At 36.6% G+C, this 24,009-nt stretch overlaps 2 protein-coding genes across 3 annotated transcripts; both read right to left on the reverse strand.

Moving 5' to 3' along the window:
* Positions 1-254: 254 nt before the first annotated feature.
* On the reverse strand, positions 255-12,528 carry RGS21 (regulator of G protein signaling 21). Of its 2 annotated transcripts, XM_084528183.1 has the most exons (7): positions 12,274-12,528; positions 8,588-10,511; positions 5,394-5,786; positions 4,914-4,987; positions 2,607-2,668; positions 1,845-2,011; positions 255-847 (listed from the first exon to the last, which is right to left on the reverse strand). In XM_084528183.1, the coding sequence occupies exons 4-7, from the start codon at positions 4,922-4,924 to the stop codon at positions 644-646; spliced, it is 444 nt and encodes a 147-aa protein (XP_084384309.1). In that variant the 5' UTR covers positions 4,925-4,987; positions 5,394-5,786; positions 8,588-10,511; positions 12,274-12,528; the 3' UTR covers positions 255-643. The 2 variants fall into 2 exon arrangements, with proteins under 2 accessions (XP_084384309.1, XP_084384308.1); XM_084528182.1 differs by lacking the exon at positions 5,394-5,786.
* Positions 12,529-12,993: 465 nt separating this feature from the next.
* Positions 12,994-23,764, reverse strand: RGS18 (regulator of G protein signaling 18). The gene is made up of 5 exons (XM_084528179.1): positions 23,431-23,764; positions 22,651-22,752; positions 19,640-19,701; positions 17,179-17,345; positions 12,994-14,575 (listed from the first exon to the last, which is right to left on the reverse strand). The coding sequence occupies exons 1-5, from the start codon at positions 23,547-23,549 to the stop codon at positions 14,321-14,323; spliced, it is 705 nt and encodes a 234-aa protein (XP_084384305.1). The 5' UTR covers positions 23,550-23,764; the 3' UTR covers positions 12,994-14,320.
* Between the last annotated feature and the right edge of the window lie 245 nt (positions 23,765-24,009).

Here is a 24,009-nt window from a genome sequence, read left to right on the forward strand (position 1 = left end):
TAAAGAAGGCTGTAGTATGAAACATTCGCTGTTTCATAGTGAAACATTCTAAATGCCAGGAACATTTGTCAGAAAGCGTGTTTATTAAATATTCTCCTTAATTTATTATCATTCATAGTATGGTATCTACCATATTTCTTGTATTTCTCCATTTTTTGAACTGGTACAGAACCTGATAAAAGAGGTTTTTAACTTTTATTTATTTATTTATTTATTTATTTTACCAATTACAAATAAGAAGGTGAATAAAAGTATTTAAGTTCCTTGAAAATAATTTATTTTTTGAGGCCATACTTCTAAAGAAAAACCAATGGCAAACCAGGAAACCAGAACATTCTGTTTACAAAATGTGAGAACACTTTGACTAACAAAGAAAGTATTGGAAAATTTAATAGCAAACTTTTTTCTTTTCATTTTTTTTTTAACTGAAAAGTTAATTCAAATGTCTTAGCATGTTTCCATTCTGTTTCTAGGATACTTCTCCACCAAATTTAGCAGAAAAAAAAAAATCATGTATTTATCATACTTAAAAACACACTAGTTCTGGTTTCTACTATCACTTTAATAAAATATTACCTGTACTGATCTGCAACAGGAGACATTTATAAACTCGTAAACACTCAAGTCTTTCCCATTTCCATTTTCACAAAAATGGGAGCCACCTTTTTTGATTTCTATTCTGTTGCTTCTTTACTAGTTCCTTATACTCATTTGACCTTAGAAACCTGGGAAATGAGTCCTTTGCCATGAGACTATAAATTAACCTTTGAGCGTCATCAAAGCAACTGAGGGTGGGCTCGGAGATGTTCTGAGAGATGTGGTTTCTGGTATGGAAGTCAATATTTATCTGTAGGAAGAAAGGAGGAAAAAATCAATTTCATTTTGACTGAAAAGCTGAAGTCTGTGTACAGGACACAATCTGCAGTTGACCTTCCTCCCAAATATCCTGGCTGATGCAAATTAGCAGGGAGGTCTTCCCTTCTTTTCTAGCATGCTGAATTTTGTATTTTATTTGGTTCTTTAAAAGTTGGCATCACTGAAAAAAAAAAGGGGAGGGGGGGGGGCGGGGAAACTTGTTTCTGATTATCTCATCTTGCCAGACAAAATCCTATGAAGTATAGTTTACTAATAAGTAAATTAGAGATGAAGATATTCCACATCAGTTTAGGTTTGGGCCTTACTCATTTGGCAAGGATTTTTTGCTCTTAATAGTAATTAAATGGATTTTGATCATGCATAAGATATGGAGACGTTCAAAGCATGGTCACTGTCAAGAGCAAAAAACATCAGCATTAAAGTTTATCAGGAATCATACATCGAAGCAACAATTAATTAGCAATTTGTTCCTCCACAATGAGTTTTGTTTTTGTTTTTTTTTTAAATAATGATAAAATGGAATACTGTGATAGAAATTTTTGCAAGTTTACATTTTAATATTCATCACGGCAAAAATATCTGTATAAAAGAAAATGAACAGATACAATCATTAACATCCCAATCTGCTTGTACCTAGAACATGGAGGAAATTATGCTTATTGCATGAAAACAGTTAGGGAAAACAAATTGTATTGAACATATATTTCCTTAAATCATAAGACAAATTTCTGAAGTGAGATAAACACATGCCCCATGTGAACAATGTTGCATATTGCATTCAACCATAAGAGATCTTTGTTTGCTTCAGAGTTTCACAGTGTTTTCCACCTGGTAAACGATTGTCATAAAAATGGAAGAGAAACCACATTGAACAGTGTTTTCTGTCCTTCCAGGAACTTTGGACCTGAACTTTCCATTTTATTCCCATCTTCAGTAAGTACCCAAAGTACATGCAAAAAAGTATTTACCTCCTTTGGAGCATCAGCTTCTATAAAGTCAGAATAAATCCTTTGGGCTTTTAAAGTGATCTTGGTGGAGGACTTGGTTTTTTTGAAGTCCTCGCAAGCCAGCCAGAACTCTACGTTCTCCTCACTGAACTCTGACTTCAAAAACTTCCTAAAAGCCTCCAAGCCATCTGGAGAAAAATTCATGAGATGATGGGTAGAGGAAAGCCAAAAGACCAATGCAGTTTATATATCTGTGTGTGTATGTATATACATATATATGGTGTATGTAGTGTCACTTATTGTCTGTCATCCAGGAGTTAGCCCAAAGAGGCTGTTGGGTGGGAAATAAATAGGAGAATAAACGAGCAGTGTTAAGGTGTTGATTGGATTTCTTTTAGAATTAACTGAGGAATATTCCAAATACCTTCCCAGTGTTGTTTGGTGTCTCTAATGCTGCTAGTTCAAAAGGAGATCTAGGACATGTTGGTTGCTGAGGATTTGGGGCCGACCCCTGGACTAAGCAGCACAATGGAAACGAGTTCTTACTGCGGTGGCATGCTGCTTGTAGAGCTGAGGTTAGCCTGGCCAGACAGCACCTTCGTCTCCTTTCAAGTGATGAGTCTGAAATTGATTCAAGCTCAGATGCCTCCAGCCATAGCACTGGTGTGGCTCAAAGCATGTGGCGAATTGGGTGGGCACCAGCGTGCAAACCTGACGGCAATGTCTGGGAGTTGGTTTGACACGTGGTTGTGTTCTGTTTACTATTTTTCAAGTACTCCTTACCTTTATTAGCTAGTAGCGTATCTACGGAGTCAGACGAAGCCATTGTTTCCTCAATGTTTGACCTGTGGAAACAACATCTATCCTTGAAAATAGCATTGTGATCTTTTGCCTTTGCAGGCCGCGGTAACTACTCTATTATTTGGCTATTCATTGAGGGAACAGGGTAGTTCATATTACCCTGCCTATTGAATAGCAGAAAGTCAGCACAAAGTGTGACACATTTTTCTTTTCTTTTTTATTTTTTTTGAAGAGTGTAGAGAACCATATAGACTCATAAAGTAGAATGTTATTTAGAACTGGCAACTGGATCATTCACCCAAGAGACAGCAGTAATAGTGTTTGCAATTGGTTGAACTACAATAAAGGCATAGGAGGGATATTAATGTCCTGGAGTGTGTACAGAATTTCTTTTCAAGTTCAGATGAATTAACCATTAATTTGACACTTTTTTTTCCTTGGACTGAGTAGAATTATCCAAACGTTTACCATACTAGCTAACAGTGGTAGGATAATGGGCATTTCTTCAGTTTCTTAGTGGTATAAAAAAAATTGAACAAATTCTTAGCTTTTGCTCTTCATTTGTAACTCGCTGTAGGCTTCTGTTAGAAATGAGACACTGAACTAAACAGAGCCTTGCTTCTACCTCAGTGCTCTGAAGAAGTCCAAGGTGGTTCGGAAGCAAGGCGTGGTGTGGAGGCCAGCAGCAGGCACCCGCAAGCTCTGACAGGCAGAAGGGCGTCAGATAAGGGAACTGCGTGCTAAGTGGGGGGATTTTTTTTTTTCTTGTAATGTGGGAAGGCTTCATTCATATTCAGTTTAGACCATCTCATGCTGCTTTTGTTGAAACTGTCATATTTTATACAAATAGCTAGAGAGGAAACCAACTTTCTAATCCTGTGGTTTTCTATCTCATATAGGTTATGATAGCGGGGAATCTGAAACTTAATTTATGTTTTGTGTGTACATAGTAGTCACTTGACATACTGGCAGATCTGGAATCATTTGTGTGCATCCTCTTTCTCATTTGGTGGTAAGAAAGGGGGAACTGGAAAATTCGGAAACATTTCGTTTCAGTGCAGAATCAAAACAAATCCCTGAATTTTTACCAGAAACAGAAATCTTATTTTCTGATTAGTCCTTGTTCCTGTTCAAAAAAAAAAAAAAAAAAAAAAAAAAAAAAAAAAAAAATCAAAATTTAATTTTTGTGGAGGTTAGTCACTCTGTACTGAAAGGTTCTTCTAAGCTGGTCTTTTTGGTTTCAGACATGCAAATTCAGGGGGCATAATGTTCTGCCTGCGGCCTAGGCTGCAGCTGGTGTCCCTGAGGGCGGACAGGCCTCACCAAAAGTACAGGAGGTCGTCACTGGGTCGGAAAAGAATGACAAGGCACTAACTGACTAATTGGCCGTGACACCGAGGGGTGAGAAAAGTCGGTGTGCCAAAAATGGGGTGGAAAAACTCTGCTGGAGCACCAAAAATGGGGTTGAAAAGGCCTCTGCTCTGCTGGAGCACCTGCCTGAGCGTGTTGTGCTGCTTCCTCTGGGCTGGGCTTGTGACACTGACACAAGAACACTTACTTTGTGCCACTGTGTGTACCAGTAATGGTATTTACAATCATAAATTTATCAAAAGCTTATGGGATGGCATCATATTAAGTAACTGCAGTTATGTTTATAAAAATTACAATTTATGTTTGCACTGACAACTTTAGGAAGGAAGCATTTTTGTAGTTGTCAATTTGCTTATATCTAGACTGCACAAAATGATATTCAAACAGAATTAAAATATATATATTTAGACATACATATGCACACATACAGGAGGGAAACTGGAGTGCAAATATATTCGGTCTGGATTAAAAATAAATGACACCTAAATGTAGCATTATGTAGTACTTTGTGAGGTGTCGTGTGCTAATGGGATTAATCAGCAGAGAATTTCTTTTAGTTACTGTAATAAACAAATCAAATCTAATAAATTTTGGGGTGCTTCAGTGAACACTTAAGAATCTTCCTGTCAAAAAAAGACGCATAATGAAAGATGAAGGCAAGACAGTATAAACCTAATTCTGCTTCTCTTCCTCATGAGTAATGTTATTTAATTTAATGTTTGTTTATCACTTGGAGAATGATCTCGCTGATCTCCTTGGATTTACTTGAATAGGAATAGCAAGCAGAATTGACAACAAGGAACCGAAACATAACGCTATAAAGGGGGAGAGAAAAATAAAAACTGTCCAGGTCATTCAAAACCCAAGGACCATCCCACAAATCTCCTAAGATTAAAATAGCCATAAAAAGCAACTCACTTCACTGGCATTTTTGTTCCACTGTCTGCCTGTCACAGGTAGAGCAGAATTTCTTTTTCTGACTGATCTTCAAGCTGAAGGTAATGTGACAGTAGGAACAATACAATTAGCACATGAATCACCAAAGAGTACGATGCAAATTGACAACCTGTTTATAACACCTCCTTTAAATTTTTCTTTCAGAAATGTGGCTTATTTTTCACCAGAAAAATAAAGCAGAAAAATAGAATTTCACCCTTCCATTTTAATTTACCAAAGGTAGTTATTTTAATTTAATACAATTTATATGCAAATATCTTTTAAAACACATTTATGCTCTGAACAACATCTTATCAGAGAAATTATTTTGTGTTTGGCTTACTGAGAGTGGAAAACAAGGAAGGAAAACAGATTCAGTGCACATAACTAGCAATTTTTTCATTATATTTATTTGCTCTTATGTTGTATCTGCAGTAAGTACATATATAACTTATCCATTACCTTATACATCTTGAAGGTCTAAGGCCCTTTTACCATTCTCTGTTGTTTATTCAAGCAAGACTGCTCACATTGATACTGCTACAAATAATGATATCATGTGATATTTGAAAATTTTGATGTGATGATTTCTTCCAGTCTTAACTCATTCTGTGTTGTTCCCTTCTAGGAGCACCATTCTGTCCCAGAAACATTCTCATATCATTTTGTCTTTTGCTCTTTATGTGATCTCTCTGCTCTTTCTCTATTCTTTCCTCCTCAGCTTTTTTATTTCCCTGTGTGCTCCTTGCTCTCCTGATCAAGCAGGCTTCCTGGCTGGTTTCCTGCCTCCCTCCAAATCTTGTGCTGCTGCATCATCCTTTGCTCAGCCAGTCTACCCAGCTTCCCTTATTCTCCCTTAATGGAGGGGAAAATATATACATATTTTAGCTTAAGGAACATATTAGTAAAAAGAACAAACGGTTATAAACAGACAGTGAGTAATTTTAGGCTGGAAATCAGAAGGAGGCTTCAGAAAGTGTCATTGTTAACGGTCTCCCAGTAGGATCTTTGTCCTCTCTACTCCTCTGTTCTTCAAAGACAGAGCTTGATATATTTATGAAAGAGATAATTTTACATTATTGCCTTTGATAGTAGAAAACTAGAAACAATGTCCTACTTTTTTAATGCCAAACAAGGTTCCTGGCAGCAAAATAGGGATCTTGTTTTCTTCCCATTTCAAATTTCTTACCTTCAAATCTACCTTCTTCTGCAAGTAATATTAGAATGACAGAAATATGATCTATCAACCTGATTCTCTACAGTGCTTCTCATTTCCCTTAATTAGTTATTTTGTCTCATTTCAACAGAATATATACCCTGGACTATAACATAGTGCCAGACAGAACCAAAACCCTTCCATCCATTGTGTTATTAAGACTAACTTCAGCATCTTACAGGCAGGGGGCAAACCTCCAGTATCTGAAGTTACATTAAATCATTTGTGACTGATTTAGTCCCAGTTTTGAGCCTGGTAAAAGAGAATAAACACAGTACAAAATGTAAACAATATTGATTTATAGAGATTGTGGCTGGACAGACTGTAAATAGTTAAAACTTGAATTTTCTAACAGTGAGACATTTTTAGTTTGTTAGTGAATATTCAATGACCATTGAAATTTTGTTTTTATGGTTCATGATCACTGGTTTAGCATTTTAATACAGAAATAGAACGCTGTGCAAACTTACTGAAACTAACTGAACGTACTTATTTTTGGCCGGTTTTCACGTAATCAGTGTATTTGTTATTAAATAATATGGCCGTGATTTCATAATTTGGAGATGAACTTGCTAAATCCAGCATGAAGATAGTGTGTATTTGTAATGGTAAACTGTGAACAGTAAACAGCATATAAAGAGTGTCTGAACGTATAATTAAAAAACACGCATTTATTGTGTTATGCTCTTAATCTCTTCTGTGGTGTAGAAAAAATATTTTTTTGCCTTGAGAATAGAGCAAGATATGGTTAATGTAATTGTGAAATCTATTGGAAAGCAAGACACGAAGGATAATAATTTAGATGCAAGGGCTCAGGTCTTAAAACTGATACTGAACTGCCAGCTGGGGATAGTGCTGGATGCTCTGTAATGTAACTTCCATTTGCAAGTAAGTGCCTCATTTTCGACATCATGATTTGCTTAGTCTTTAGGCATCCAGATAAGATGCTTTCAGGCTCAGTATTATTGCCTTTAGTAGGTGCTCACACCCACGAGTGTTCTGACTAGCACACAAAGTAACTAGCTGGACGCAATCAGATTGCTATTGCATTTTAAGGGGTACTTATCACTGGAAGCTGGCAAAGACAGGCAGCTCCCAGGGACCTTGGGAAGCACAGTACCACCTTCTCCATATCATCTACATGCTGCATGCCCCAGCCTGTGTTTGGAAGAATGTCTCTGGTGTAAATAGGATAGCTTAAGCTCCCTGGCCCATTTGGGCCTTTACCTTGCTTGACTGGCAGCCACATGCTATTTCTGTGCTGATGGTTTGATGAAATAGATGTCAGCTGGCCAGGTGCTTAGTGGGAACCTGATCACGGTTCACAAAAGCACAAAGAACAAATGAGAGACTTTCACCATCGTGTAATATGCTGCCCGGTGCCTGCTTAGTGAATGTAAGCTGATTGTATTCCAGGCCCTCAGAAATACAGTCTATTTTCAGGTATCCTTTTGGCAGCATGTGACTCTTGCAAAGAAGATATAACAATCATCACCAGGTAGTAGGCTTATTCTTATTATCCCAGTACAGATATCACAACTATACTATACCGAAGGTAGACAGTCACCTCTTCCCATAACGAGTAGCTGTTAGTATAAGAAGTTTAAGAATTTCTGTTGTATAACTCCTCTGTTTGGAATTTAATAATTTCTGAAAAGGAACCCTAATATTTTACTGAAATTTCATAATGAGAATAATTGTCTCAGTATTACAAAATAAATCCATCAGCTGCTTGTGCAGATGTGTTAATTATTCATAATATCCTGTATTAAGCAAACAAAGAGAAATATGAAGATATACTAGAGATGGGCTGGAAATTACACAGAATTATTTCCAAACTTTCTGGAAATCTGGATCCAGCTGGTGTTGTTGATGTTTGCAGCTTCAGTTCACTAATAACCCAGACCGGACTTGCCAAATAGCTCAGACCCATATTTGGTTAGCTGGTTTCAGTGTATTTAAAAATAAATAAATAAAAGTCTATGAGGCTTCTGACTTAAAACTGTTGACTATGCTGTGGATTTCCGAGTGTCCTGCATTGGACAGGCTGTAGGAGAGCTAGAACTGTAGGAAAGGGAAAGTGGATCTATCAGTTGCACATTTCCTTTGCTGATGTTACCTGATAAGAACCATTGATTTATTAAGTACTTGAATCTTTTGAACTTTAAGGCTTACTTCTTGACTTTTTAATGGTATTTATCTTTCAATTTTTATGTATCTTTATGCGTTGGTTTCACTAAGTTATCTGCCTTTATGAAAAGCTATTGGCTGATTAGGGAAATTAAGCAAGTCATTTTGTGTTCCACTGAGCCACACCTGAGCTAGATACTTATCTCAACAGGCAGCATAAAACATCTGCTCACGTTCATACTCTTGGTGTATTAGCCTAAGAAATCCGTTACATTTATATATGTTCCTGACAGGGTTGCCTTGTACTCACCTTGTACTCAACGTAAGAAAAGGTCACGCTCTCCAACAGCAGTTTTGGCGTTTCCCCTGGATCAGGTTCAATATGTCATTGCCCTTCAGCACCTGGCCTCTGTTGAATCCATTCCACACTGAGCCTTGTTGGATAGTGTTCTGTATAACATAACCTCGGCAGAAAAGTTAATGTTCTCTTGGTCCAAGTAATTCAAGTGCATGTAGACTTTACTACCTTTCTGACATCGGGAGAAGCCAAGATGAGTGGAGTACTGCCGACATCCTAGTAAAAGGGAACCACCTGTCATATGGGATGCAAATACATTTTAATCACAGCACTATGCAAATGTCTGCCTTCCACCTTCTAATAGCATGGTGCGGTCAACTTACTACTTTTTTTTTTTTTCCATGTGAATATCTCTTTGGTGTGCCACTGAGGGTTTTTTTGCATAAGGAAATAAGCTGTTATTTTCCACCCAAGCAAAGTGTGCCCTTCAGGTAAAAGATTTGATTTCAAGAACAATCTGTCAAAATGTTTTACATCATTCTAGGCTCCTTATATGCATGATTTCCAAATCCTATACTAACACAAATCTACAGTAGAGGAGAATTGACAATTCTCAAGAAAACGTGCAACTTTGAAGATTCTTGTTTAGCACTAGCTGGCAGATTGTTTGTCACAGATCATGTCCTGGATGAATAAACTCTTATTTATATAACATCAGACTTCACAAAACGTCGGTTTGTGGAAGGAGCCTGTATAGTGCAAATGTAAAAGACCATTTTGTGACCTTGTGCTTGGAGATGGGTATGAATTGCACCAACACAAGAATGTATGAAAGGTAGGCATGATGCCCCAGAAGGCTCTTGAACCACAATTCCCCATATCAGTCTTCTCTTAAGTGGTGCCTTGCTGGTGGTGGGTCCCAAGCCAAGCTGTGCTAGGAAATGGATGAAAAGGAAAACCAAAATATAGATGTTCTTGGTTGCCTTATTTTTGTAGAAGACTATTGGAAGTATATCTCTCACTTCTCCTGTGTGCCTGCATGTGTATGTTGCAGAAAAGCTCTTGCTGCGTTCCCCTGAGGGGAACAGTCCACATTAGGATTCAATAGTAGCTTTAAATTTAAAATGGGTCTGGAAAGTTGTGTAGAAACAAGAGTACAAGCAAATGGCATGGTGGAGAAACAACAGTTCAGGGTTTGTCATTGTGTTGGGCTTCAGCTTAATCTTCTGTTTGAAAAATATGAATTGCTGTCCATTATTGTATTTCATGCTAGTGAATTTTAGCTACGTTTCATAATGAAGGCAAAGATAAACTCTAAATTATAAACCTCGTGGTCTAGATAAGCAGGGAGCATTTACAAGCAGAGTTCTATATGGTTGGTGTAAAAAAAAATGGAATGTAGCAACAAGACATTAGCAAGAAAAAAGTAGGAATGCAGAGAAGTTGGATGCTGTATAGAGGAAAGATATTTATATCTTTGGCACGGAGCCATGCAGGAGCTTAAAGCTTATTTGATTGAGGCATTTAGCTGTAATGTAAAAAACAGAGAGGGAACTAGGCCAGGTATCTGAGCAAGGTGTATGTGCATAAGCATATGAATCACTGAAGAGAGGAAGATGGTTTTATGCATTTTTTTTATTTTTTTGATAGTAAGTGTGGAAAAGAATTTGGAAAGGAGAGGGAACTGCATTCAAAACAGTAGTCAACTAAGGCAGGCTGAGCAGCTGGGGACAAAAAGAAAAGAGAAAAAAATGACCTGCCTTTTGTGAGTCACTTATAAACTGTAGCATGTAGAGACTTATAAGAGCCTTATTACCAATTGCCTACGTTAGTGGAAGATAGAAATCTATCCTGTTCTTTGAGATTCGTTATGTTAGATCTCATTCTTCTTGTTCCTTGTCAGTTCAAAAATTAGTTGTCTTTTGCAAATCAAATCCTAAAAGCCAAAAAAAAAAAAAAAAATGTATACATGTGTATTTTAATCTCCCTCAAGCTAAGAGGCAGATGATAATTTTAGCTAATTCAATGCAACTAATCAGACCTGGGTATCCAAACAGGCAACAAACTGACACAATTCAGTAGATTATTTCCCTCATACATTCGGTCTCAAGAATTCATATATGCAAGAAGTAAAGTGAAGTGTTTTTGTAGGGGTGAAGTATTGTGTTGATGCTACAAAAATGCTGCTACATAAAATAATTCCCAATAAAAATACATGCCCAATAGGCTTTGTATGTATTATTTGCACTAGGTCAGATAAACAATTTACATAACTATGACACTGATTCTGCCAAACCTACAGAAACCTAACTATGATTTCTGGCTCTGTTCTGAGGTTTATACTATAAATACACCAGTGCAAGGCTAGTCTGATCAATCCTGTCTCAGACTCCTGGAAAAAGCATCACAGACTTGTCCTAAATCTATGTTTAGTGCCTTTTCCAGAACTACAATAGAACACTAATTTTTCTGCCACTAAAAGGAGCCACTTTTAGAAAAGAACCCTTTTCCAGATAATTATGTTATTTTGGTTTATCTTTGTGCCCTTTGTTTTCCTTTCTCTGAGTTTATCTCGACTGTCTTCTTACAGTAGTTCCCATGGCATTAGTCTGCTGTAAATTCAGTTCTGGTTCATAATTATCTCTGAAAAACATACATGCATAAATAGCTACCAAGAACATCTTATTTGTTTGCTGTCATTATAAAACTCATAAAAGGGACTAGCACTGTCAGTACCACAGAGTGATGGTTTTGAGGAAGGCCTCCCTGGAGATAAGCAAAATTTTCCATGTTTCTGTGAAATGAAACAAAGGGCGCCTGCTTACTTATATTTATCATTACAGACACTTTTGACTAACAGCTGGGCTTTCTTTGCTGAGTAGAAAATGTCTTACTCAAAGCATTGTATTTGTCATTTGTCTGGGTTTTGGACAAGTATTGAATATACACAGTCTTTTAAATTTATTTAATCCATGGTAAGAGTAAATGTCCAGATTCTTAGCTGGTGTGGAGGAACAGAATCACACCAGTTGAGAATCTATCGGCAAACATCTAAATCTTATGTCCGTGTTGTAACAGACCCACCGCTACCTCCCAAGTGAACTACCCAGTGAGGTATTTGGCAGGATATCATTCAGATAGGTGAGCACACAGAAGAACGTTTTGGGTGCAGTAATGGCTACTCAGTTTTTGCGCACAGAGGTACATATTGTGAGCAACAGTTAATTCATCCATCTAACTGGTTTCATGCATGATTTAGCTTGGGGAGGAAAAAAGGAGGCTTGCTTGTAGACAGACACTATGCAAGACTCGCTGGGCTAAAACAGTGAGACCTACAGTAAAGGATGGCTGTGTAGTGATGCACAAGGCAAGAAGGGGATAGGCAGCATATACAGGTTTAGGCAATAATGAACTTATATTTCCCAGACCATCTTCAGACATCAAAACCTTAGGGCCAAGAGCTGGACGTGCAAATAAATGAGGAAAAAAAATGACAGTCTTCTCTACATGTTTGCAGAAAAAGGACTCAGAGTGAGTCGTTAATATGAATAATATCCAAATAGGGTAATAGCTACTGCTTTTTAAGGGTTTGAATAATTTGATTATACCACAAAGAATGGAATACCTTGAGGTGGTCTGTCCTCTATGTCAAACAAAGTTAGTAATACAAAGCATAAGAAAATGCATATTTTAAATACCTGGGAACTCTGGCACCATTGTTGGTGATACTAGGGATTCCTTAATTAAAAGGATTCTGAGAAGAATTGATTCACATTTAGGGGAGACACAGTCAAAGAACAAGGCTACATCAACCATCTAGACAAATACACTGACTTCAGCAGTGAAATTGGGTTATAAAGCTGCTGTTCACTGCATTCACTCCTTCATGTGACGCTTGTAACAATGACAACAGGAATGTTGACAGTTCTTTAAAAATGGAGGCTGACAAGCTCCAAAGCTGCACTTTATATTGATAAGGGTGACTGAAGTACAATACCAACCTGCTAAAAACATTCAGTGTATTCCCGAATCACCGTGCCCGGTTTATGACCACGTACAGTCTTAGAAATAGTGACTGCAGCATTCACTTGTGTGAAACTTCTGCCCAGAGTTTTGGGGTTAGGGAAGAGTAATAGAATAAATCAGGAAGGATCACACTCCTCGACTGCAAATGTGTTTCCTATTTATTTAGCAGGTAAAACGAATAGCTTGGAGAACACTGATCCTGGGTCATTGCCACTCAGCAGCATCCCCTGGTAAGTTCTGCGTCTGTGCTTTGCTTACCACTTTTGATTGAAATGGCATTGATTTATTACTATTTAATTATAAGTGAAGGGAAGCTTCTGTGTTTTGTTGTTGTTGTTTGTTTCTTTGTTTGTTTTAATCAACGTAATAGTGATAAACTGAATCCTGGCAACTTTTTAAGTAGATCATTTCAGATTTATTGAAAGTTAGTAAAGCAGACACTGAAGTCCTCAGAACAAGCAGTTCATATATACTCTGAATTAGTACTGAACATAAAATTCATGATGAGCTGTACCTCATCACTTTGACCATTTACTGAACGAGAAAAAAAAGGGAGAAAGCTTACATTCTATGCAAGGTGACTGTGTGTTCAAGTCACAGTTCCAACTAAAGCCTGGAGTCACTTAGTTGCTGAACAGAACCAACATGTAAGATTTTAAGAATTTCCCCAAGTTTCTAAATATGTCTGCATCAATCCTGAAAGAAAAGGACAGGGTGGTTGCATATGCTTGCTACGAAAATGATATGCATGACTTTAAACAAATAAAATGGGGGATTCTTCCTTCCTGCTCTACACCCACAGAGAGTACATCTATGACAGGTAGAACTGAACATTATTCTACTTAGTCCAAGAGCTGTTATTTTGAAAAAGAGTCTGAAAATTAAAAGGCAGACAAAAATTAGAACAAAGTTTAGTAACAAAGGTGGTATAACATGAGTATTTACAAATAAAAGTGAATATTTATATATATACATTACTTGATATTAACACACATTGCATTAAAATAGCGTTCTTGGTTCTTGATTGCTGCTTGTTTGGTTGCAAAAAAAAATAGAACACATTTGATGACAAAGCGAATTTATACAGAATAATTTAAATAGAGAGAACAGACACATAAGAAAACAGTGCAAAATATATCCCTATAAAAATTAAATAGGCTTTCTTATGATTCTCTTAAAATATGCAATAGCTAAATTTTAATTATGCAGTGGCTGTAGTTAAAATCCGTATAATTTTTACATTTCACCCAACTAATGTTCCTATGTGTTTTGCAATATGAGAAATACCACAAATATTCTGTGCTTAGTGTAGGAAATACTGCAAAAACAGTTATGTGCAAAGGCTATGTATATAGGTTCAAATTGTGATGAAACTGTTTTAAATAATACAGGCTCAGAATATATGATGGATGTTATCAAATGGCCTTTTAAACAACGTTTTCATGTTGGAAACTCAGATTCTTCTTTCAGATATGGTAACAGCTCTTGACTGAGTTAAAAAAAAATACTGTACAAAAGGTTCACACAACATGCCTTGCCAATATATAGTGCCCACTTAGCTACGATAAATGAGATTACTCACTGGTAACAGAACTATGGCCTGGTATAAATGCATGCAATTTTGTTTTCTACATATTTACACCAGCTAAGGATTTGGATTTTAGAACACACATACAGTTTGCTTGCAGGAGCTAGAATTTGTAAGGGTCGCGTTTCCTATTACCAAGCAGTAAAGTCTGGTCGTACACCCTGGAAATCATTGACTGTAAAAGATCGAGACCGCCTCCTAAGAGTGGGTCGACCGGGATTTCTTCCCTTAACCAAATTTAAATAAGTATCAGATCTTAGGAAACGCGGATAGCTGTCTTGTTCCATCAGCCTGTAGACTGTGATTTGTGCTGCATCAAAAGTGGTGATGACGGGCTGTTCAATATTCTGACTTGTAACTTCTTTGGTTTGGAAGTCCAAATTCACCTGGAGAACGAAGAAAAGTGTATCTCTTTAATGTACATTAATGTATTTCCTGTGTTATTATCCGTAGCAATGATACTGTATTTGGGTGAAAGTGTTTTCTGATAAGAGGACTTTGAATCCCTTACACAACTGTGTATGAATGCCACAGAATTAGCTGAATAATGGCTGTCAGAAAGTCTTCACAGATGTGTCACTGATACAATGAAAAACTGGTGAACTAACTGGTAAAATAAAACTGATCAAGTTTGCTGTGGTAGCATTGGAGTAAAAGGGATTTGCTAATGGTGATCTTTATATAGTTCCTGTTGTCAAGCTTTGCAACACCAGCCTAATGCAGAACTCCCTCTGTTCTCATTTAGGATTTATGTAGACTTCATCTCATTAGAATATGCTAGTGCATATTTAAAATTTCTAACTCCTGTATAGAGTTTTGGTGGCAGGAAGGTGAGAAAATTCTAATAATTAAAATATTAAAATAATTGTAATAGGCTTCTGGAGGTTTTAGAGATGTGGAAAGCATATCAAAATCATCATTTATTCCATGTACTGTTGGATTAATTCTGGGAAGATTTACTTAGTGTGAGGATTTTATTGAAGTGTCAGATACAGGCTTGAGCATGCTATTTTGAAAGAAAAAAGAAATTCCTGATCCAGTCAAAAGTCGCTTCAATAACATGCTATTGTTTAAGGAAATGACAACGTGACATTTCCTTAAAGCTATAACAAATAGCTTAGATCTAAAAACTGAAGAGTAATTAATGATGGTAAAATAGTCCATTCCATCAGACCCACGATTTTAGGATCCTATCTAACTATGCTCAGTAAAAAATGTCTGTAAAAGAGCTCTGTAGGACAAGAAGTCAGAGGAGATGCAAGTTCCAGAGCTGAGTGGTCTGCAGGGAGATGCTGCTGGCTGGGCTCAGCTGCTTGGTTGAACCCACGGAAGGAAGTCTCACCAGAGCCATCTGCTTTCGCACAACAGCACCCACGCCACATGCAGCAAACCAGAAGTACGATAGTTAAAGAAATCATTTCGTTACTGTTGGTCAAAGTGTGACTTTCATACCCCATCCCCTCTCCAGCTTGCATCCTGCTTATACTTTTGCTTATGTCATTCTCAAGAGTTGATAGTATCAGTGCCTGCTGCCCCACCATAATTGCTTATAGACCAATCTGCTGCCACTGATGGGTTGTACCTCAAATAATTGTGGGGCTTTCTTTTTATGTAAGGTCTACCCCACTGAGATGCTGCAGGAAAAGCAATAAAAATACCTATAAGTTTTGCAAGTGGACCTACCAAATTGGCCCCCTGTCCTAAAAACAGATCTGAACCTTAAAGATAATCTGTGGGAATTATGAGTGGAAATTGCACCATTTTGCAATCCTCTTAAAATAAGAATTAGACCTTTTTCACCCTTGTGACAGGGAAGTAGCAGTTAGGATTTAACTTCTATTCTGACAAATAAATACAAAAAAAATAATAATGGTAATAATAGGAGTAATAATAATACAGGAAAAAGGAGTATTAGCAAGTGACAAACTTGCTAATTTAGCTAATACTTGCTAAACTTGCTATCTGCTCAAACTTGATAGAATTACAGGAAATTGGAAGTCCAAATGGCCTATTGAAGAAGCTGATCCTGATTTCAGTGGGAGTTCATCATTTCTCAACCTCTTTATCTCCTTCCTAGACCAGGCAAAAAATGTTCTTTTTGCTCATTTATAATACGATTCCTTTACAATACATTTCAGCAATGCAAAGACATAAATATGAAGACTTTGTATTACGACAGTAATACAAAAAGGCCTTAGTGCTAATGAGGATTGACACATGAACTTATTTGTGTTTGTGCTGTCAGTAACATAGCGAGAATGCTCAGCCAGAGCTTTGGCTTTGCAGGGAGATCAATCGAGAAAAATCTATGCTTAAAACATTGTAATTATTACTTTAAAGGACATGTTTAACTTAAAAGTTTCTTCTACTCTCCTTTAGTCTTTAAAATAAAAGCTTCTGAGTCTCAGCTATGTAATAATTTCATAAATAATTGCTAGTTAAAGAGAATGAAAGAATTATTCTGTTGTTCTGAAAGTGGCTTTAAAGACAGATGATACTTTTTCACAAACACTGGCTGAGAAGTCTCCATGGCAACATTAACATTTATCATTAATATTTTTCTTTTAAAATAGTCTGTGTGTATGTGTATGTATGTATGTATTTGTGTGTGTGTATATAAACACTGCCCTTTTATATACAAATATATATATATATGTATTCTACATTCATACATAGCCTGTATATAGCCATCCTGGCTCCATAGCCCCCTAGGAATCTTTGATTCCTGAGATATAACGTTTACACTTAAATGAGTAACATGCAGCGGTTTCTGTCTGGAGCCAGGAGCCTGGAGGACAGCAAGAATAATCTATGCAGTTGCTTCCAGGCTTCCTTCCAAAGTTTTGACATTTAAGATACAGTCTTCTGAAGTCAGTGAGTACACAATTAACTGTTGCCACTGCTTCTGGGCATGCTCTTCCTAAAGGCAGATTTCATCAGATGCATTTGTGACAAATACTGTGTACGATGAAGAACGTTTTTACTGTACCTCTTTTGGAGCATCTTTCCTTATGAATGTTTCATAAATGGTCTTAGCTTTTGGGAAGAGTTCATGTGTAGTTTTGCTTTTCTTGTAATCCTCGCAAGCTATCCAGAACTCGATGTTCTCCTCACTGAACTCAGTTTTCAGAAACTTTGTAAAGGCATCCAGTCCAGCTACAGAAAGGAATATTGAATTGTGTTAAAAAAAAAAAAAAAAATTATATATATATATATATATACACTTATTAGACAGTTAATATTTTCAAACAGTCTATGCAAAGTAACAAACTAGGTTGTGCTCCCTTTGAGTTACATTCTATTAGAGATAATTATTTTAAATTATATAAAGTTTTTAATTAAGTGCATTTCTTTGATTATGATCCTGAGTGCTGTAACTCCCATTACAGAATTCTCAGCATCTGTAAAAATTAATTACCAAGACCTTATGAATTTATAAATGGAAGCAATCAAAAGATCTGGATAAATCTGGAAGTGATGGATTTTGCTCAAGTTGAATATCACATTTAGGTTAACATAAATAGTTTGAACCTTTGCTCACAAGCAGACTGTTCTCCAGTAACAATTTTTCTTTTCCTTTTCTCTTTTTCTCTTTTCTTTTTTTCTTTTTGTTTTTCTTTGTTTTATCCTAGTATTGATCACATGCTGAAGATATTTTCTGTCCTAAAGATGCTTAGTCTGGGGAAGTAATGCAATTGTATTGGAGTCAACTGCTCAAGGAACATATTTGAAAACCATAGAGTGTCCAGCAGTGCAGTGGGATCATACGTGCATCCATCCAGAGTGGGAAGAGGGGGACATGTGTGCATTTGATAATTATGTAAGCAATGGGCCCTTGCAAACGATGGCCAGTTTGGTTCCCTATCACTGTTTTAGAAACCAGCTGTGTCAAAAGTGACAAGTTCTTCTTTTAGGTACATAGAATCTATTTTTATTTTTTTCATTTTTAAGTTTCCAGTCTTGCTGTCAGAAATATTTGAGCAATATTCAAATGAAGGTGATGTAACAGGCCTTTCTCATAGCCATCATGAAAAATCCATTCTTTGGCCAAATGTTGCCTCGAATAGCTCTTATATCTGAAGCAAGTGATTTCTGCCTTGGGACCCTATATTTCCACAAACATATGACTAAATACTCTCAGTACTGAGTTCACCTGCCTTTCACCATTGGTTCTTAAGAATTTAAAACCACTGAAATTGTTCTGGAAGGATTTATCTACCTGAAAGAGGGTAGTAAAGATGTGGACCAGAAATAGGCAATGGTCTGACACTTGCAGACATTTTAGATCTTCTGAAGTCCATTTAAACATTTCTTACTTTCCCAAGGTTAACAGAAGTGTTAAATAGTGTAGCTCCAATGTAGCAATGAAAAATAGATATTTATAAGAAACAAGGACTCCCCGTTTTCTGCTTTTTATATTAAAGTTGATATGTTTTACTAAGAGTAATGTGTTGATAATGATAATTCAGTGTCCTAGCCTTCAGACAAAGTCACAATGTTAATGAGCAGTTTGATTAAGAAATTCAATATCAAACTTCCATATATTGTACAAAGATGCAGGACAAAGATGCAATATTGATTTCCATGCAAACTTGGATTTTTTCCCTATTTTTATATTTCTCCTGATAAAAATATAGAGGCACTTTCTGTCTGCAAGTCCTCTTTCTATTATAAGCTCATTTTAATAGTGCCTGTATGCCACACATGGCTAGTTATCCCTAGTAGGAAAATAATCACTATGAAATATTTTAGAACAAAAAAACTACTGCTTCATGCCAAATACAATAATAATAACACAAAAATTCATTTTCAGCCTTCATTATACAAGCCTGCTAATACGACAGGACAGGAACAATACAGTGTGATTCTAGGCAGAGGCAAAATGATGGATGAGAGAGTAGCCAGCAGATTTCCAAGCATTTTTTAAACTGTCATTCAGTATTTTCATGCTAATATAGCAGTTACCTCATCCGAACATAGCTGTTCTTCTTGGCTATGTCAAAAAATTTAGTCCAGAAAAGATAATATCAGTTTCTGTTAATGTGAATGCTATTCTAAATAATTTATTAGTATGCCACTATTATAATGGATTTTTCCAAGTGCCTGATAAGAATTGATACAGCAGAAAAGCACCTTATTCATTACAGAACAATTTAATAACTTTTGGCTGCCTTTCACAGTTTATTGCAAGAAATCTTCACTTCCTGTTATTTGGCTTTGTTCAGCAAAATACCCAACTTAAAAGTTATTTTCAACTATTTTCAGTAGTTGACAGCATGCTATAGCTTAAGCACATGAGCAGAGCAGAAACACATGCTGCTACAAATGACCCATTATACCTAATTTAAGTAACAGCCATGTCTACTTAAATGCACAACTGGATTTTGTAATTTTCCATCAATTTTCCATCACAATAGTCAACAGGAAGAGGGGAAAAAAAAACTACTAACCTTTCTGGGAAAGCAATTTGTCAAAAGATTCACCCCATTTCACTGCTTCTTCAGGAGACACACTGTTTAAGAAACAAAAGATGGTTTTGAAGAATTGTATGTATTGTGTATATACAAAGCTATTTTGATGTATGTTATAAATTGCTGTTACTGCTCTACACTGTTTCACAGAGCATTTGATTACATTATATTGCTAAAGGAACACTTTATTTATTATTATTAATAACTCTACTACAGACTTCAGAAACACACGGTAAAATTTTTCCTGACATTTTTCATACAGAGTTGCACATTTTCAGTACTGAGATTTTTCTCTTCAGTGTCTGCATTGTGCTACTAACCTTTAAGGCAATAGAGATGATGCAGTATGGCAAAACTTACAAGGGAAGCCGTTCAGACACCTATTTAAACTTAAATACTCTTGCAGAGATGTGGTTTTGAATGCACGGAGTCTGAGCCTGTGTTGCCACAGCCTATGAACTACAGGAAATTCTATAGGCTGAAGATGAAGTTGTAGCACTATGACTTAGGTGACAGCCTTCTAGGGTAACAGCATATAATCTGCTTTGTTCACCACAATCGTCTTTCAAATATCATGCTATTCTGAGACACTGCACTCTATTTATAAAACTCCACATATTCATCAAAGATGCTAAGTTACATGTATTTTTCATTGGTTTCAAGTATTCTGTCTTAGAGAACAATACAGAAAGGGAAAAAAAAGACCCAATTTCATTCACCCAAATGAAATTTTCAGGAAACACTTTTTATGTGTGCTGTATAAATTAACCCTGAACAGTATATTGATTTTTGTAGACCAGAGCTGGTACAGGCCTGGAATTAACTTTATGAGACCAGGACTATGGCTTAGTTCTAAGCCTGAAGGTGAAGAAGGAGTATTAATATTTAGAACCATTTTTGACGTAGCACAGCATTGTGCACTGAAAGTATCCTCACATAAGCAACTTGTCCAGGGTTAGTTGATAGTGGGGCTGAGAACCAGAACAATCCGTTGTTATGGATTGAACAATTTTGGAAATGATTTCTTTTTCTTGCCTGATGCTTACGTATGTTCTGTAGCCTGATTTACATAGCTTGGGCTCCCTTGGCAAAATCTCTAAGAAGATGAATTTTAGAGGAAGGGAAACTCTAATGAGTATGGGCAGGAATTTGAGCCAGTAATGATCTTGGTTTTGTACAAAACTGAAAAGAGGGTGTTTTTATTTTTTTTTTTATAGATGTCATGTGTCTCCTTCCTGAAGTCATCACTTATAGGAATGAAATTTTTAGCTAGGGAAAGACAAACAGATCTTGAGCAGTACAAATGCAGGAGAACTGAAAATTAAAGAATAATAATAATAGTAATAATAATAATAAAGTAGGCCAATAAGGTAGGGGAATTCTTGAGTGGGGGAAAAAGAGAACTCACTCTCTTACAGAGGTTTTTTTTAATCATGGGAAGTACAAAATTGCAGTTCTCCGAATTGTGTGTACTCATACATCTGGGAACAGTGGATTCCTACAGCTAGAGAAATGAGTTTTGCAGTAGTGAAAGATAAACCCTGACAGCTTCAGAGCACATATGCAGTCCAAAACCAGTTTCTCTTTTATTCAATTGAATCCATGCTAGTCAAGCATCTGGCTGAGAGTAACATGGTAAAATGTAGTTGGCTGAGCAAGGAAGTGTTGGTCTGGTAGAAGAGGGAAATTCTTCAGAGAATTGCTTATCAATATTCTATCTGTGTCTGAAAGTGCCTTTTCACAGCTGGTAAGAATGCTTTGATGGCTCTGTACTTTGTATGAGATGCCCAAGGGTAATCAGCCACTTAAATAAAAATGAGTATTAGAAATGTACAGTCTACCTACAGGTGATATGGAGATTGCACTTTCTATTTTTAGATACAGTCTTAGCAGAATTTTATATGTCTGGAACCAAGGTACTGAAAAAGGTTGTTCTCAACACTCTTTTACCTTTGTTCATAATTTCAAGGTCTTCTATTTCTGGGTGAACTGTAAAACAATTGAATTAAGTTTTCTGCCAACAGCAGCACAAGAAAGAAAGGGGGCGGGGGGGGGGAGGGAGAGGGGGGAAAAAAAGAAAAAAAATAACAATGAAATCCCCTGGGATGGTAGAGTGGAAAGTCTTCCATGTCATGAGTACATCCCTTCATTTGGATGCCCATGATATTTGGATGTGATAGCAACAAACACCACCTAATTAGCCAGGTGCGTAGGTGCTTAAACAAGGTTCTTCAGGCTTAACAAGACCAAAGAATGACATGAGAATCTCTGAAGTGATTTGTGATGGAAAGAAAAGAACTACAAATATTTTAGGCCATGGAGTTGCAGTACATTTGCAGTTCTTTTAAGTCAAGACCTACAAATGTAATACTTAGTATATCACTGAGATTTTGGTATTCTAGTGAAGTCAGGAACTAAGCTCTTACTGAATTTAACAAAAACAAGATTTCACCCTGCAACTTAATAGGAAACAGTGTAATAGAGATGATATTACAGCAGTGCTTAAATATTGATATTTAAATTTTGGAGACAAGACAGTGTTCAGTCAATTACTGCAATTATTGAGGAACTATACATCCAGTATTAGATATGCATCACAAATTCTTTGGAAAATGTGTTATCCAGTAGCTATACGATTTCCTTCAAAGCAATAATTTGTCAGCTTCATTTTTGAGTCAATGCTTGCTCAATATAGTCAGTGGATTAAGAAAAGCACTGTTGACATGAGTAAAAGCTTTTATGCATATGTGTGTGTGGGTGGTAACCAGTATACACTTAGTGGTATGAAAACATTAGTGGTGAGTTACCTTGATGTATACCAGATAATTCTATATCGTCTGTATGTTTGGTTTACATAGCTGATTTTTAAATGAAATAGATCTTGAAAGCATTTCTCTCTGCCAAGTCTGAATGCGGACAAAAATGCAGGAAATGTTCTGAGTCACACTTCCTGGAAGGAATCCCCGTTGTTGGCCTTTTATAATGCCTACCTTGATGCTTTTGTCAAGTTTCCAGGTTTACCAAGATGTTCACTTTCGTGGTATTCAGATCTCTGCAGGAGAAGGCTCAGCCTATTTCTCTTCTGCTTTGCTCTACAACAGAATTCAGGTAGCTTTTAGATCAACCTCATTTAAAGGTTTTCCCAAACTGTTTCTTTGCATAAGAAAAAGAAACTCTGCCTCTGCATCACCAACCCTCAAATGTTCACTTACAGTAATATTTCTGTTAATCTCCTATTTATGTTATTCACATTAATGAATTTCTTCTTCTTACATTAACATGAATTTATATGCAAAGCACTGGCAAAGAGAAATGGACATCTTTCCATTTTCAGCAGCTCTTTCCCTTATTTTAAAGATAGTAGGCTGAAATTTCATTTAGAGGACATGAACGCAACTCATGAACACATGAAACAGTTGACTCAGTATCTTCTACTTTTAACATTTTGCAAAGAAAAGGGAAGTATTGCTTCCAGACATTTGAAATCTTTAAAAAAGAATCTTTCCCGGATCATATTAACATTTTGAAATGCATTTTTAGGAATTTTATGAAACCTTCCTTTCTTATTTGCTTAGTTTATTTGTTTCTTGTTCTTAAAATAAAATTAATATTTTATGCATACAATTCCCAGGCTTGCAATTCATGAGTTTTCACATATATTGGCCAGAAATAAAAATATCTATGCCCTAAATTCATACTCACGAGCTATGTTAGAAGAATCCTGTATATAAACAGAGCACTCAAAGTGTCAGCATGACCTTAAAACTTACCCAGCCTTGCTTGCTTTATTTGGCTCTTCCATAACTGCTGACTTCGTGACTTTGTAATAGGATTTATCCTTTGAAGCAGAAATGTTTAGCTGGGGGAATAAAAGAAGTGGGTTTTCCATCTTCTTCTAAAAAACCTTCCCAGCTTTAGAAAATGTTTCTTTAACTTCCTTAAGCAGTTTCATCTGGTGTAACTGGTGTGCTCAGGAAGGCGTGCTCATGCTGTATCGGGCTGCGTTGCCCCCAATTGGCTGTTGAAGGGTTTCCAGAGCAGGTAGTGGAAAGAAGGAGGTTCTCCACCTTCGCTGTCACTGCAGCTGCACACACACAGGACTTTAAGTACAGTTCTGTTTTTACAGTCGTCATTTAGGGAAGTGAGATTACAGCTTTGCAAAATGGCCGTTGATCATACGGACAAACGCAGCTACCAGCAGAGAGCAACTCCTGCTTTTGTGCTTGCAGAACTTTGATATTTTAGTAGACTTAGGACAGTACCATCGTTGTCTTCCAAAAACCTGTGAGAAGTGTATATAGCTTCTCTGAAATGAACTTCAAAGAGAATCGGTTTGCATTAAAAAACAT

The sequence above is a fragment of the Aythya ferina genome (genome assembly GCF_964211825.1).
Source record: "Aythya ferina genome assembly, chromosome: 8".
Classification (NCBI taxonomy): domain Eukaryota; kingdom Metazoa; phylum Chordata; class Aves; order Anseriformes; family Anatidae; genus Aythya; species Aythya ferina.